General features: G+C 39.1%; 1 protein-coding gene across 1 annotated transcript; it reads right to left on the bottom strand.

Moving 5' to 3' along the window:
* Nucleotides 1-5439: 5439 nt before the first annotated feature.
* muc13b (mucin 13b, cell surface associated) lies at nucleotides 5440-16338 on the bottom strand. Its single transcript, XM_051939975.1, has 18 exons — nucleotides 15789-16338; nucleotides 13726-14109; nucleotides 13466-13588; nucleotides 12999-13108; nucleotides 12745-12803; nucleotides 12466-12614; nucleotides 11871-11999; nucleotides 9473-9568; nucleotides 9213-9335; nucleotides 8757-8866; nucleotides 8503-8561; nucleotides 8224-8372; nucleotides 7623-7751; nucleotides 7473-7515; nucleotides 7347-7384; nucleotides 6866-6953; nucleotides 6507-6759; nucleotides 5440-6373 (listed from the first exon to the last, which is right to left on the bottom strand). Exons 1-18 carry the CDS (start codon nucleotides 15841-15843, stop codon nucleotides 6218-6220), a joined length of 2253 nt encoding a protein of 750 aa, XP_051795935.1. The 5' UTR covers nucleotides 15844-16338; the 3' UTR covers nucleotides 5440-6217.
* Between the last annotated feature and the right edge of the window lie 727 nt (nucleotides 16339-17065).

Below are 17065 nucleotides of genomic sequence, written 5' to 3'. Positions count from 1 at the left end.
AAACAACATTACGTCAACCATAAAGTTGACGTAAATCTCATTTAGGTTGTAAACATGTAAAGCATTAACAAGATCAGAGGATCCGTGGAGAATAAAAACGATGTCCTTTATTGGCAGGTGACCTTTCAGAGGCAGGTAGGACAACCACAAGGTCATACAGTAAAGTCAGCTATCATCACCATAAGGTCAAATACAGAAAAACTGTCACAAAGCAAACCTCAAAGAAATTATCCAAATTGTGTTATTGTTAGCTTTTATGACCTAAATAATTGTACACTGGGATTTGTTTAAAAGGGAAAATTAAACTTAAAACAGCCAATTGTTGAGATGAGGCACTCTGGCAATTAAAGGAAAATGCTGTTAAAACAAGTAAGACAATGCAGTGGGACTAATTCTAGTTATTGTGACTGTGGAAGAAAAAAGATGACAGCAGCAGAAGACATTTATGTGAGCAGTCATTATTTATTGATAGCTTTCCTTGTCCCACAATGTAATAAAATCAGGCTACTTACCAACAATTGCTACAGCTATCCAAAGGACAGACAGGAGTATGTATTTCTGAGCCATTGAAAACAAACGGAAGAACAAACCTACAGAACAAGAAAGAAAGCCAGTTGTGGCTACGAGTGATGAGGCTTTAGTGCCCTCAGACCTGATGAGAGTTCAGCTGTCGTCCACTGGTTTTAATCAAGAGCCATTCCTTCTCAGGCGGGACAGTGTGCTCAATTAGGGCTCCTTCCCAGAAAAGAAGACTTTTGCTGACTTTTAAAACCATTCATCTGCTTCACAATCTTCCATGGCATATACTGCTCTCTGTTTTTTCTGAACTGCCATAAAGTATGTTATAGATCCGATAGATAGGCCGGTACAAAGGCCAAAGCTGTGACAATCACAGGCTCCATAAGTAGACAGAATGCTCTCTTGGCTCTAAGAAAATCCAAAATATTTAATTTAATATGACATGAGACGAGGGCTGCACAGTGTCTTGGTGGTCTGCACTGTCGCCTCACAGCTAGAAGATCTTTCCGTGTGGAGTTTGCATGTTCTAGCTGGGCATGTGTGGGTTTACACTGGGTTCTCCAGTTTCCTCCCACAGTCGAAAAACATGCTGAGGTTAAACGGTGATTCTAAATTGTCCGTAGGTGTGAATGTGAGTGCGATTGTTTGTCTCTATGTGTAGCCCTGTGACAGACCGGTGACCTGTCCAGAGTGTCCCCTAACTTCACCCTAAGTCAGCTGGGATAGACTCCAGGCCCCCGTGACCCAAATGAGGATTAAGTGGTGCATAGATGATGGATGGATAGTCGTAATGTAATTTCTGTTAATCAACGTATCAAATAATTGCTTCACTTCTACAGGCTGATAATCTGATAACCTACATGCATAAAAAATTTCAAAATTAAATCACTCAAAATTTCACTTGGATTGAAATCTGGGCTCTGACTTGGCCACCTCAGAACATTCACCTTGTTACGTTGAAACAGTTTTGGTGTAGTTTTAGCTGTAGGAAAACTATTGTTCTCCCGAGTTGCAGTTTCTCTTGCAGACCGCTTCAGGTTGTCCACAAGGATTTCACCATACTTTCCTACATTACTTTACCCTCTACTTTCACAATCTTTCCTGGACAAGCTGCCACAAAGTATCCCCACATCATGATGCTGCCACCTCCATGCTTCATGGTGGAGATGGTGTGTCTGTGATGATAGACTGATGGCCTTCAGACCAAAGAATCTTTCAGTTGACTTCAGTCTATATAACACGTCTAAATGAACTAGGCACTGTGAATGATAAATTAACAAATAGATCCAGATGTTCTCTGGTGTTTTGTGTCATTGTGTTTTTGCTTAAAAATGATCAGATATCAACAATAGTTAGTTTAACATCGCTTACCATGTGAAATACTCTGAGACGACGTATCTTGTGAATCGATGCTGTATAAATGAAACTGAACAAATTAAATTCAAAGAGTTTGAGGTGTTGACTTGGGCTTCAAATTCCCGGATCTCAATCCAATCCAGCATCTGTGGGGTGTGCTGGAAAAACAAGTCAGATCCATTTAGGCCCCCCCTCACAACTTCCAGGACTTAAAGGATCTGCTGCTAATATTTTGGTGCCAGATACCACAGCACACCTTCAGAGGTCTAGTGGAGTCCATGCCTCGATGGGTCAGGCCTGTTTTGGCAGCAAAAGGGGGACCAACAGAATATTAGGTAGGTCATCATAATATTATATCTGATCAGTATATATCTGGAAACGAAAAGCTTTGGCACATAAATGTTGTAGATTCTGACACACAAAGCAAAATATTTGTCGTCTATGTCTTAGTGCCCTCTAGTGGTAGCCCCAAAAACAACATCTGCACAGATTGTATCGAAGAAAGACTGAAAAGAAGCAGTTCAAAATGACGACAACATATACACTATATTGCCAAAAGTATTCGCTCACCAGTGTTGGGCAAGCTACTTGGAAACTGTAATGAGCTAAGCTACCAGCTACTCAGTGTTAAACCAAGCTTCACTACACTGAAGCTATGACCCACAGAAATGTAGCAAGCTAAGCTACAGCAATACGGCCAAAGTAGCTTAATACATTCAAGTTACTTTTTTTTCTTACCAAAAAATTTCAGGGACTAATGAAGTCAGTCAAACGGAGACAAGAAAATGCTGACTTATTTATTATTAAACCATCATTTTTGTTCTCAGTGCTCCAAAGTTAGTAAGTTGATACACTGAGGAATATGTGGAGCTATATTTAAAATGAATCAACCTTTTTACATTAGAAATCATTGTTCTGATTTTCTTTTTAGTTTGTATTGCAGACATAATGTATCTGATAATTAAGTTGCAGTAGCTTATATTAACACACCACTTACATTGGAGGGTATAATAGGTTACATTTGATATCATTTCCATATAAAGTAAGCAATATTATAGTAAGACAATTTTATACATAATTTGGGTATTCACGTTGGGTATTAAATAAAGTTTTATTTCTTAAGTCTAATATCTATGTAAAATCATTCAATGCTTTCCCAAAGTGCTGTATCCACTACTACTTAACTCAATTTTGGTCTTGAGTGTAAGATTAAGATATTTAATCATTTATGCCATCACTTTTGTTACCCTTTCTGTTATTTTTTTTCAGCCATTTGCTCATTAGTGTTAACAGTAATACTGAAGAAGACAGATTTTGGTTTTACTGTTACCTCGTTTTCTCCCATACCTCCCATAATTAAACTGATATGTATCAGTTTAATTATTTAATCCCCCAATTTATACACATTCACACACTGCCACCACAACCTTACGCTTAATTTAATTAATTTACTGCCACGCGAATTTTAGATGTTGAAAAGTAGCTCGTTTGTGTGTGCATCTTATACTGCGGTTGACATGTGGTGGTTAGCTAACTGCTGCTGGTTGTGCATATTCGGTAGTCACCTGTATATGGGTTCTCAGATTTGTATTTGACGTCTTTGAAGTTGACAGAAACTTCGCATTGGGTTGGCACAGTAGGTATCTGAAAACAACTTTTCTCCGTTTTTTCACAAAAACTCAAAAACTGAAGCGAGCGTCTGTGTGTGTGTGTGTGTGGATCCAGTGGAAGGGATTGTTGAATGACGACATCAACAGTTCCTCCGCTTCTATTGGTCGACACAGACATGTCGGCGTTTGGAGAGGATGTCACTGTCTGATCCTTAAAAGTGTGAGATGAGATTGCAGCAGAGCAGAAAGCTCCGCTTCAAGCAGTTCAACATTAATCATTTTTAATGTAGCTTTTTGCGTTCGCTACCGTGCTACATGACCAAAAGATTAGCTAAGCTGTTGAAACGTTTTTTGATTTTGTAAACAACGACGCTACCACGTCGTTACAGAAAAATGTAGTTAAACTACTAACGACGCTATTTGTAGTGACGTTACTGCCCAACACTGTCGCTCACCCATCCAAATAATCAGAATCAGGTGTTCCAATCACTTCCACGGCCACAGGTGTATAAAATCAAGCACCAAGGTATGCAGACTGCTTTTACAAACATTTGTGAAAGAATGGCTCGCTCTCAGGAGCTCAGTGAATTCCAGTGTGGAACTGTGATAGGATGCCACCTGTGCAACAAATCCATTCGTGACATTTACTCACTCCTAAATATTCCACAGTAAACTTTTAGCTGTAATATAAGAAAGTAGAAGTGTGTGGGAACGACAGCAACTCAGCCACCAAGTGGTAGGCCATGTAAACTGACAGAGCGGGGTCACCGGATGCTGAGGCGCATAGTGCCAAGAGGTGGCCAACTTTCTGCAGAGTCAATGGCTACAGACCTTCAAACTTCCAGTGGCCTTCAGATTAGCTCAAGAACAGTGCTTCAGCCGAGAGCTTCATGGAATGGGTTTCCATGGCCGAGCAGCTGCATCCAAGCCAGACATGACCAAGTGCAATGCAAAGTGTGGGATGCAGTGGTGTAAAGCAGCTGCCACTGGACTCTAGAGCAGTGGAGACACCTTCTCTGGAGTGACCAATCGCACTTCTCCATCTGGAAATCTGATGGACAAGTCTGGGTTTGGCGGTTGCCAGGAGAACCGTACTTGTTGGACTGTGTTGTGCCAAGTGTAAAGTTTGGTGGAGGGGGGATTATGGTGTGGGATTGTTTTTCAGGAGCTGGGCTTGGCCCCTTAGTTCCAGTGAAAGGGACGCTGAATGCTTCAGCATACCAAGACATTTTGGACAATTCCATGCTCCCAACTTTGTGGGAACAGGTTGGAGTTGGCCCCTTCCTCTTCCAACATGACTGTGCACCAGTGCATAAACCAAGGTCCATAAAGACATGCAGTCTGGTGTGGATGAACTTGACTGGCCTGCACAGAGTCCTGACCTCAACCTCACAGAACACCTTTGGGATGAATTAGAGCGGAGACTGAGAGCCAGGCCTTCTGGTCCAACATCAGTGTGTGACCTCACAAATGCACTTCTGGAAGAATGGTCAAAAATTCCCATAAACACACTCCTAAACCTTGTGGACAGCCTTCCCAGAAGAATTGAAGCTGTTATAGCTGCAAAGGGTGGACCGACGTCATATTGAACCCTATGGATTAGGAATGGGATGTCACTTACCTTCATATGCGAGTCAAAGCAGGTAAGCAAATACTTTTGGCAATATAGTGTATCATTTTAGTAATATGGTAATATAGATGAGTTGCTTATCAATAGGAACAGTGCATAGAATCATTGTGTTTGCTTTTATGCATCCCGTGCAAAAAGAAAAACGCAACAAAATAAAAATATACAGCATCAGAATGAAAAGGATTTGATCATCCCTGTAACATACCAATCAGTTAAACCTGCAAAACAATTAAAACACAAGGACCAGTCACCGGAAATATCCTCCCAATTATTAATTTCCTCATGAGGAAGAAAATCATCCCTTAAGTCACAGAGAGTCTTTTATTTCATAGATTTATTTACAGTTTTATATAACATTAAAATGACTTTAATACCACATGATTTGTATAATACATAATTGGTAAAACTGCTGTTTAACTCACTGAATAACAGCTAAGAATCAATCGATCATGGAAGAGGTGAGAAATAAACAAAATATACTCTCAGTTATACAAAACAGGACATAAAGCTATTTTAAGGCAGTAAATATTTTACACAAATTACGGTGAAATATAGAGTACAGATGAGCCAAACATGGCACCATTTGGAGGACTGAGACATTTAAAACTTTATTAGACGACACTCATTCACAGAAACTGAGTTGACTCGTCACAAACTGGAAACATTTCACAAGTAAAATAATAACTTTTAATTTAGTAATTAAATATCAAGACAAGACAGTAAATGAGCAGGAGGATGATCTTGAGCAGCTCCTTATTTTGAGGATTCAGCTTGTCACGAGTAACTGAGTGAATGAAGTGCAACAAAACTTAAAAATCATTTCCCAAATTTCATATAATTTAGTAAACAAGAGGAAACACGATAGAAGTCAAAGAGATGAAAGTACATATGGCACAATAATATTCATTACAGCATATTAGATATTTCTTCAGGTTTTGCACAGAAATGAGGCAACTGTTGTGCTTCTATTTATACAATGTTTACTCTAAAGAGATATGAATGTTGTGCAGTATTTAGAATAAAAACTCTAAACTACAACAAAGTACATTTTTGATCTCGGTGTCACTGCAGGGTCAATCTTTGTGATTCTGCATTAATGCAGCTATCTTCCACCGTCTCGCTGGTAGTAAGGGTTGCTGTGGCCTTTGCCCTGAGCGTACGGGTTGAACTGAGCTCGATTCTGAGGTCGCTGAGCGTGCTGGCTGTTCTGTCGAGACACACCGTATGGAGTTATCTCATCCTGGTCGTCGAACGGCCGCTACAGTGGATGGAAAGAAAGTTTCTTTGTGAGCAAAATCTGAACAAAGGCCATGAAAACACTCAGCTTAATGACAACACAGCTGTAAAATGAAGCATCTCTCCCTGGCTGTCACACACAGAATCATACTCACCGGGTTTTTCCCCTCAGAGATCAGATTTTGCCGGCTGTGGCTTGGACTCATCTCCAGGTTGGTCCTGCTGTCCCAGGCGCTGTTGGTTGTGGCCCGTGGGATCCGAGGCACTCCACCATTGTCTGACCCGTTCAGTGAAGCCTGGCTGTTGGCTACGTTGCGGTTAACCAAAGGCGACTTGGCAGAAGAGTGGGTGATGTAAGCTTCTCCAATGTCTGCATCGCTCCTGTTCTTGGAGCTTTTCTTTGAGCATCTGACAAGATTTCATTTTTGAGATTTTTTTAAAAAAAAGCAAATAAAATAAACAGAGGCAGTTATGGATATTTAGAAGTGGGTGAGTGAAAAGATGTGAAACTCACTTGAGAGCCACTACTGGAAGAAGGATGAGACAAATGAGGAGCAATCCACCAAGTACAGAGCCGATGATTACCAGCAAGAGCTGCCAATCTAATGAAACAAGGAAGAAGAGGTTAGCCACTAAGCAATCACTTTCCAATAACAGCAGAGGGTAACTCTACTGTTTTTACACATCAATGTCTTAGGAAGTACTTCTGAATATGTTAACAAAGTTGGTTTGTGTTGCTCTGGAGGGAGACACATGAACTCTAATAACTTCTCACTGGAGTCAACATCAGTTGGAGATTAAAACAACAAATAAAATGATGTTGGGCAGAGGGGTTGCTTATGAACACGATTTTCAGACAACTTACCATCCCTTCTCAAGTAGCACAACTGATTCTGAATGTGTGTTTGAATAAGATTTTGTGATTTTTGAAAGATATATATTTAATACAGCACTGTGATGATGTAAATGTCTTGTTGCTTTCACTGTGTACTTACTTTCTTCACAGTTAAAACCAGAATAACCAAATGAACACCTGAAAGACAGAAAAGAAGTCTCATTTATATCTTAGATAACATAAGATAAGATGATGGATGGATGGATGGATGGATGGATGTACTTACTCCTCACACCCAGACTCTGTCGCTTTGCTTCCACTTGGACAAGCTTCGATTAAAAATACAACAATACATGGTATTGGTTGTGTAGTTCAGGAAACATTAGCAAACACAAACACACTGTCTCTCTCTCTCCTGTGAGCTAAATTCCCTTACCGATGCAGATTCTGTCACTGAAGGTTACGCTGATGTAGCCGTCTCGACATTTGCACGTGAAAGATCCATCTGATGGGGTGCAGTTTGCAGTTTTATCATCACAAGCACTGACATCACACAGGTTTCTCACTTTAATGGAATGGAAAAACAAAAGACAACTTCAGTATGTACAATTCAAAAACTCAGTCCAAAATCTGCACAAAATACCCCAACATGATATGAACTGTGGAGCGAAATGATAGCAGTTTAGAAAGAACTTTATGAACAAGATGCCTCTACTGACTGCCTCAGTGATACTCTGGATGCTGCAGCTCAGTTTGTGAGCAGTGACAGAGAGCCTAGAAGAAAGTGCTGTGACAACAACACTTTGTGTTACACAGCACAAACAGTGACATCTACAGGAAAAAAAAAAAGTTTCACAGAACAAACTAAAACCAAACCATTTAAAAGGGTATTTCTTACAACTAATTCACTAACACCTAACAGATAAGTAAATGATTGTTTTCAGACAGAACTGCAGCTCCAGTATTTTAAACATAACCACAGAAACTAGATACATATTGGACATGCACAATGTATTAGATCGAGGTAGCACACTTACCTGTAAAACTTGAACCTTTCAGGAGACATCCATCACAGTTGCTGGCAGCTGTCATCACACTTGTAACATTGTTTGAGGTGACTTCAGAATTTGGTTGAAAGCTGTTCTCTACTGATGCAACGACTGCTGTGTTCCTTGTTGGACCTTGTCTGTTTGACCAATGTGGACAAAAATCACACTTAATGATAATATTATTCTGAAATTATTAAGTGCAATACGATGTAAGAAGCTGGCTCTCGTAAAAATGATAGTGAAGACTGTTGTGGCTCCATGACTTACGTGATTTCCAGTACTCTAGATCCAATGTAGCCCTGTGTGTCACTGAATAATCTCTCCAACTGTGTTTTGAAAAGAAAGCACCATTTGTTTGTTCCATCATCTGATATCACAAGCATAACATTGAATATGTGTAATAACTGTAGCATGGGTGGGTTAGTTAGAATTGTTACTTTTAGCATTTACAGTGTAGCACAGACATAAATGTTCACAAAGCCATATTTAAAAAAGATAAAGAGAGATAAGTGATTGCTTACCTCATTAGTAATTTTCTGAGCTGCTTCTCTAAATTCCTCTGATGTCTGGTCTGACATCCTGTCATTATAGGGTATTTCAGGCACAGTTAGCTGTCCGGGGAAAACTTTTGCTAAAACAGGAAAATATCATCTTAAGAAAGTTGTAAAAGAATATTATATCTATTTGGAAATCATGAGCAGATCGATCTCATTCTCATATTTGTCTGTTAAATGCGAACCAGAAGGCAGTTAGATCCAGCTTGTTTTTCTATTATAACGTGTTTATTAGCAAATAAAATTTTCAGTGTTTGTGCTAAGCTAACTGTAAATAACTGCCTTCAGTAACACTGTACCACTTATTTTACCTCCATCCCACAGATACATACTGCTTTGCACTTTGGTGTTTCATATTGTTCACTGTGTCACTTTGTCATGAATAATCTGCCTCATCAGGATGATGCACAATCAAATACTTACCTTTCCTACAGGTTTGGCTCGCGTCATCGTAGGTATCACCAGCCAGGCATGAGCATGTAAAGCTGGTCGGGCCAAAATTATTGCAGGTGGCTCCATCACCACATGGGCTTGAATCACAGGGAGCTTTAAAGTTAAAGGAAAAAGGAGAACAAACACAAAGAGACAACAATATAAGTATTTAAAGCATTATGGTAGCACTTACACTCCTGTTCATTTTGACACAAACAAATGACACTGGTTTGGGAGCACTGATGAATTACCAGGTGGTGGAGGTTCCGTTGTGTTCGAATCTTTAGGTGTGGTTGGAGCTTCAGTTGTGGTTGGAGTTGCAGTTGAATTTGACTCTGAGACGTTTGCTGTAAAAGCATCACAGTTATCAGAACGGGAATCAGAAAACTTTATTTATCCCAGCGGGGCAATTAAGCGGGGAAAGAGCGGCACATTACAAACAAGCAAGAGAAAGAAAAAAACACATATTTGGGTGGACGAAAGCAGCAGATTATGTGGAGTGGCAGACCTGCTGATGGTAACAGTATGAGTGGCTGCTGCAGAGGTAGTAAAGGCAGTAGTGACTATTTAAGTGAGTCAGAGATGTAAAACAGCAGATCATGTGCAGCAATAAATTAAAAATACATTTAAATTTAAAATGTCAAAATAAATACATGAAAAAACAGCAAGTATATCAAAATCAGCAGATTGAACAGCAGCATGTACAGAATGGTGATATTGCACAGTGTTGAAGTAAAAGTAAGATTACGTCTGACAATGACAGTATAGTATTTGCACATGTGGACACCTAAGACAATATTGCACAAAGCCTCAGGTTATTGTAACCCCTTAGAGTTCAGGAGAACAGCATTGGTGGCAAAGGTTGCTCTTCTTCTCTGGGTCTTACAGGCCAGACAGTGGAACCTGTGACCAGATGGCAGTTGCTCAAATACAGGGAACAGAGTGTGTGTTTAGTCACTGAGAATGCAACAAGACAGGCCGCATGCCTGCTGCTCATACACAGTGCTCAGCAAGATGTTAATACTGACAGAAAAGGAGTACAGTTTCCTGAGTTGGTACATCCTCAGGATTCCTTTCAGTGTTGGAGGAGAACCTCAAAAGTTTTCAACTAGCAAAATCGCACCTCGGATGAATCTCATAGATTATCCTACTGCCACTGCGAAAGGATGAAGTTTAAAAACCAATAATCTGCTGTCAAAGTTGCTCAAAAGCAACTTGGTCAGTCAAATCAGTTCAGTCTACAAACACAAAGTTTTCTTTTGCAAGCTTCCCCAGATCTGACATTGTCATGTATGAGTGGGCTTGAAATGAAATGATCTATCACTTGTCAGAAATGAGAAATGAGAAAGACAAGAATAAAAGAAAGCATGTAGCACAATCAAATCATATGCTAAGTTATATAATTTTCCAATACAGCAGCATGATTTATGGGTTCATGAGCTGTGTTTGTGTTTTATCAGAGGGTGGTAAACTAGAAAGCCTTGCCGCATCTAATACCGATTACCCCCCACAAGCTCAGATGTTCACTGTATAAAAGGCCTATCATTGTGGTTATAATATGGAGAATTTAAAACCTGTAAATGAAAAACTAAAAATTTCAGAGGTCAAACAAAGAAAGTACTAACCAGCACTACCAACTAAAAACAACAAGTCCTACATCTACTCCATGAAGTTGACGTAAATCTCGATGAGGTTGCAGACATGTAAAACATTAACCAGATCAGAGGATCCATGGAGAATAAAAAGATGTCCTTTCAGAGGCAGGTAGGGTAACCACAGGATCATACAGTAAAGTCAGCTATCATCACCATAAGGTCAAATACAGAAAAACTGTCACAAAGCAAACCTCAAAGAAATTATCCAAATTGTGTTATTGTTAGCTTTTTTGACCTAAATAATTGTACACTGGGATTTGTTTAAAAAGAAAAATTAAACTTAAAACAGCCAATTGTTGAGATGAGGCACTCTGGCAATTAAAGGAAAATGCTGTTTAAACGAGTGAGGACAATACAGTGGGACTAATTCTAGTTATTGTGACTGTGGAAGAAAAATGATGACAGCAGCAGAAGACATTTATGTAAGCAGTCATTCCTCATTGATAGCGTTCTTTGTCCCACAATGTAATAAAATCAGGCTACTTACCAACAATTGCTACAGCTATCCAAAGGACAGACAGGAGTATGTATTTCTGAGCCATTGAAAACAAACGGAAGAACAAACCTACAGACCAAGAGAGAAAGCCAGTTTTGGCTACGAATGATGAGGGTCTAGTGCCCTCAGACCTGATGAGAGTTCAGCTGTCGTCCACTGGTTTTAATCAAGAGCCACTCCTTCTAGGGCGGGACAGTGTAATAAATCAGGTTTCCTTCCCAGAAAAGAAGACAGTATGTCAACTTTTAAAACCATTAATCTGCGTCACAATCTTCCATGACACGTATCGCGCTCTGTTTTTTCTGAACTGCCATACAGTATGTCATAGATCCAGTAGATATAACAAAGGCCAGCACAGGCCAAAGCTGTGACAATTACAGGCTCCATAAGTAGAAAGAAAATTTAAAGAGAAGGAGAGCTCTGTCCCTTTAAAGCTCTATTAAAAAAAAATCCAAAATAATTACTTTAACCCTCCTGTTGTGAGCTAAATTCCCTTACCGATGCACATTCTGTCACTGACGGGAGTGCTGATATAGCCGTCCCGACATTCGCACGTGAAAGTTCCATTTGATGAGGTGCAGATTGTAGTTTTGTTATCACAAGGTTGATCCTCACACAGGTTTCTCTCTTTAATTGAATGACAAAACAAAAGACAACTTCAGCACGCATAATTCAAAGACAAAGTACAAAATCTGCACAAAATACCCCAACATGATATGAACTGTGGAGCGAAATGATAGCAGTTTAGAAAGAACGTTATGAACAAGATGCCTCTACTGACTGCCTCAGTGATACTCTGGATGCTGCAGCTCAGTTTGTGAGCAGTGACAGAGAGCCTAGAAGAAAGTGCTGTGACAACACTTTGTGTTACACAGCACAAACAGTGACATCTACAGGAAAAAAAAAGTTTGATAGAACAAACTAAAACCAAACCATTTAAAAGGGTATTTCTTACAACTAATTCACTAACACCTAACAGATAAGTAAATGATTGTTTTCAGACAGAACTGCAGCTCCAGTATTTTAAACATAACCACAGAAACTAGATAAATATTGACATGCACAATGTATTAGATCGAGGTAGCACACTTACCTGTAAAACTTGAACCTGCCAGTAGACAATCAGAACAACTGCTGGCATCATCCATCACACTTGTAACACTGTTTGAGGTGACTTCAGAATTTGCTTGAAAGCTGTTCTCTACTGATGCAACGACTGCTGTGTTTCTTGCTGTAGCTGGACTGTTTGACCAATGTGGACAAAAATCACACTTAATGATAATATTATTCTGAAATTATTAAGTGCAATACGATGTAAGAAGCTGGCTCTCGTAAAAATGATCGTGAACACTGTTGTGGCTCCATGACTTACGTGATTTCCAGCACTCTCGATCCAGTGTAGCCCTGTGTGTCACTGAATAATCCCTCCAACTGTGTTTTGAAAAGAAAGCACCATTTGTTTGTTGCATCATCTGACAACACAAGCATAGCATTGAATATGTGTAATAACTGTAGCATGGGTGGGTTAGTTAGAATTGTTACTTTTAGCATTTACAGTGTAGAACAGGCATAAATGTTCACAAAGCCACATTTAAAAAAGATAAAGAGAGATAAGTGATTGCTTACCTCACTAATAATATCCTGAGCTGCTTCTCTAAATTCCTCTGATGTCTGGTCTGACATCCTGTCATTATAGAGTATTCCAGGCACAGTTAGCTGTCCGGGGAAAACTTTTGCTAAAACAGGAAAATATCATCTTCAGAAAGTTGTAAAAGAATATTATATCTATTTGGGAATCATGAGCAGATCGATCTCATTCTCATATTTGTCTGTTAAATGCGAACCAGAAGGCAGTTAGATCCAGCTTGATTTTTTATTATAACATGTTTATGAGTAAATTTCATTTTCAGTCTTTGTGCTAAGCTAAGCTAAGCTAACTGTAAATAACTGCCTTCAGTAACACTGTACCACTTATTTTTACCTCCATCCCACAGATACATACTGCTCTGCACTTTGGTATTTCATATTGTTCACTGTGTCACTTTGTCATGAATAATCTGCCTCATCAGGATGATGCACAATCAAATACTTACCTTCTATACAGGTTTGGCTCGTGTCATTGTAGGTATCACCAGCCAGGCATGAGCATGTAAAGCTGGTCGGGCCAAAATTATTACAGGTGGCTCCATCACCACATGGGCTTGAATCACAGGGAGCTTTAAAGTTAAAGGAAAAAGGAGAACAAACACAAAGAGACAGCAATATAAGTATTTAAAGCATTATGGTAGCACTTACTCCCCTGTTCATTTTGACACAAACAAATGACACTGGTTTGGGAGCACTGATGAATTACCAGGTGGTGGAGGTTCCGTTGTTTCTTTAGGTGTGGTTGGAGCTGCAGTTGTGGTTGTAGGTTTAGGTGTAGTTCCAGTAGTTCCTGGAGCTGCAGTTGTGGTTGTAGGTTTAGGTGTAGTTCCAGTAGTTCCTGGAGCCGCAGTTGTGGTTGTAGGTTTAGGTGTAGTTCCAGTAGTTCCTGGAGCCGCAGTTGTGGTTGTAGGTTTAGGTGTAGTTCCAGTAGTTCCTGGAGCCGCAGTTGTGGTTGTAGGTTTAGGTGTAGTTCCAGTAGTTCCTGGAGCCGCAGTTGTGGTTGTAGGTTTAGGTGTAGTTCCAGTAGTTTCTGGAGCCGCAGTTGTGGTTGTAGGTTTAGGTGTAGTTGTATCTTCAGGTGCGGCTGGAGCTGCAGTTAGATTTGTAGACTGTGAGATGACTTGGTTACCAGCAAATCATTTAAGTCTACAAACACAAAGTTTTCTTTCGCAAGCTTCCCCAGAGCTGACATAATCATACATGAGGCATGAAATGAAATGATTTATCACTTGTCAGAAATTAGAAAATCTCATCAAATGAATAACAAGAACCAAAGCATGTAGCACAATCAAATCACATGCTAAGATATACAGTTTGCCAATACAGCAGCATGATTTGTGCATTCATGGGCTGTGTTTGTGTTTCATCTAAAGATAAAAATGACCAATCATCGCAGCAAGAATTACAGCTTAGCAGGGGGTGGTAAACTAGAGAGCCCCACCATATCTAATACCAATAACCTGTCACAAACCCAGATGTTCACTGTATGAAAGGCTTATCATTCTAGTTATAATATGGAGAATTTTCCTGTACTCAAATTAAAAAAACATATGACTAAAACTATGAAAACTGTGAAGCCTGATGTAAAATACCATTAAAAACCTGGAACTGAATAACTAAACATTTCAGATTTTTTTAAAACTAGATTTAAAATACCTATAATTACAACAAGTCAAACAAAGAAAGTACTAAGCAGCACTACTAACTAAAAGCAATATGTCCTGCATCTACTCCATAAAGTCGATGTAAATCTCATTTAGGTAGCAGACATGTAAAGCATTAACCAGACCACAGGGTCTATGGAGAATAAAACGATGTCCTTTATTAGAAGGTGACCTTTCAGAGGCAGGTAGGGTAACCACAGGGTCATACGATAAAATCAGCTATCATCACCATAAGGTCAAATACAGAAAAACGGCAAACCTCAAAGCAATTATTACCTCCGCCAGGAGGTTATGTAATCACCGGAGTTTGTTTGTTTGTCTGTCTGTCCGTCTGTGTGTGTGTGTGTGTGTGTGTGTCTGTTTGTCTGTTAACAGCATAACTCAAAAAGTCATGGACAGATTTTCACCAAATTTTTTACAGGATGTCCGGAAGAGCAAGAGTAACAATCGATCACCTGGCGGCCATCTCTCAATTGTCCTTCGACCTTCAAAAAAATCCTGGATCCAGACGGTGATCCGGATCACCTCCGAAATCTAATCAATTGTTACGCTTGCTCTTCCGGACATCCTGTAAAAAATTTGGTGAAAATCCGTCCATGACTTTTTGAGTTATGCTGTTAACAGACAAACAGACACACACACACACACACACACACACACACACACACACACACACACACACACACACACACACACACACACACACACACACACACACACACACACACACACACACACACACAGACGGACAGACAAACAAACGGCATGGCGGAGGTATGCGCTCTCCAAGTGCTTTTCTAGTTCAAATTGTGTTTTTATTGTTAGCTTTTATATCCTAAATAATTTTAGGATTTGTGGGATTTGTTTGAAAAGAAAACTAAACTAAAATGAAGAAATATTAAAACAGCCAATTGTTGAGATGAGGCACTCTGGCAATTAAAGGAAAATGCTGTTTAAACGAGTGAAGACAATACAATGGGATTAATTCTAGTTATTGTGACTGTGGAAGAAAAAAGATGACGGCAGCAGAAGACATTCACGTAAGCAGTCATTCCTCATTGATAGCGTTCTTTGTCCCACAATGTAATAAAATCAGGCTACTTACCAGCAATTGCTACAGCTATCCAAAGGACAGACAGGAGTATGTATTTCTGAGCCATTGAAAACAAACGGAAGAACAAACCTACAGAACAAGAGAGAAAGCCAGTTGTGGCTACGAGTGATGAGGCTTTAGTGCCCTCAGACCTGATGAGAGTTCAGCTGTCGTCCACTGGTTTTAATCAAGAGCCACTCCTTCTAGGGCGGGACAGTGTGCTAAATTAGGTCTCCTTCCCAGAAAAGAAGATAGTAGGTTGACTTTTAAAACCATCAATCTGTTTCACAATCTTCCATGACACGTATCGCTCTCTGTTTTTTCTGAACTGCCATAAAGTATGTCATAGATCCAGTAGATATAACAAAGGCCAGCACAGGCCAAAGCTGTGACAATTACAGGCTCCATAAGTAGAAAGAAAATTTAAAGAGAAGAAGTGTTTTGTCCCTTTAAAGTTCTATAACAAATCCAAAATAATTACTTTAACCCTCCTGTTGTCCTCACTTATGGGCAACAAAAAAATTTGTTTTCTTGTCTAAAAAAACTCCAAAAATTCAGAAAAAAAAAATCCCCAAATTTCTGAAACTTTGAAAAACTTTCAGGAAGAAAATTCCAATAATTCTTTAAAAGTTTCCCTTAAAAGTTTTATTTTTAAAAATCACCCAAATTTGGCAAGAAAATTCTTGTAAATATTTTCAAAAAATTAATAAAAATCTTCCCAAAAAATTCTAAAAATATCTAAAGTTATTACATATATATCAGTGAAACTTCTAATATTTTCTTTAAGAACATTCACAAAAAAATCAGCCATAATCCAACAAAATTTGCTGGATTTTGGTTGATTTTTCTGTTACTGTTCATAAGAAACATTTTTAACATTTCTTTTTTTTCCACCAAAAAATGTTCAAAGATTTCCCAAAAATGCTGAAAATGTGGACATCAAAATTTTTACGGTGAAAATATTTTTTTTCCACATTTTCAAACTTTAAAACGGGTCAATTTTGACCTGCAGGACAACATGAGGGTTAATATGACATAAGACTAGGCACTGTGAATGATAAATTAGTTTAACAAACAGATCCAGAAGTTTTCTGGTGTTTTGTGTCATTGTGTTTTTGCTTAAAAGTGAACAGATACCAACAATAGCTAGTTAATGTAACCATACTATGTGAAATACCCTGGGAGGACGTATCTTGTGAATTGGCGCTGTATAAATGAATTTGAACAAATTAAATTGAAAGTTAGTTTACAAATATATAATTAAGTAGATGAGCTTTTCCTCTTAGTCA

Source organism: Acanthochromis polyacanthus, chromosome 19 (assembly GCF_021347895.1).
Source record: "Acanthochromis polyacanthus isolate Apoly-LR-REF ecotype Palm Island chromosome 19, KAUST_Apoly_ChrSc, whole genome shotgun sequence".
NCBI lineage: Eukaryota > Metazoa > Chordata > Actinopteri > Pomacentridae > Acanthochromis > Acanthochromis polyacanthus.
Note: the sequence above shows the minus strand (reverse complement) of the source record. Positions and strands in the feature narration are given on the sequence as shown.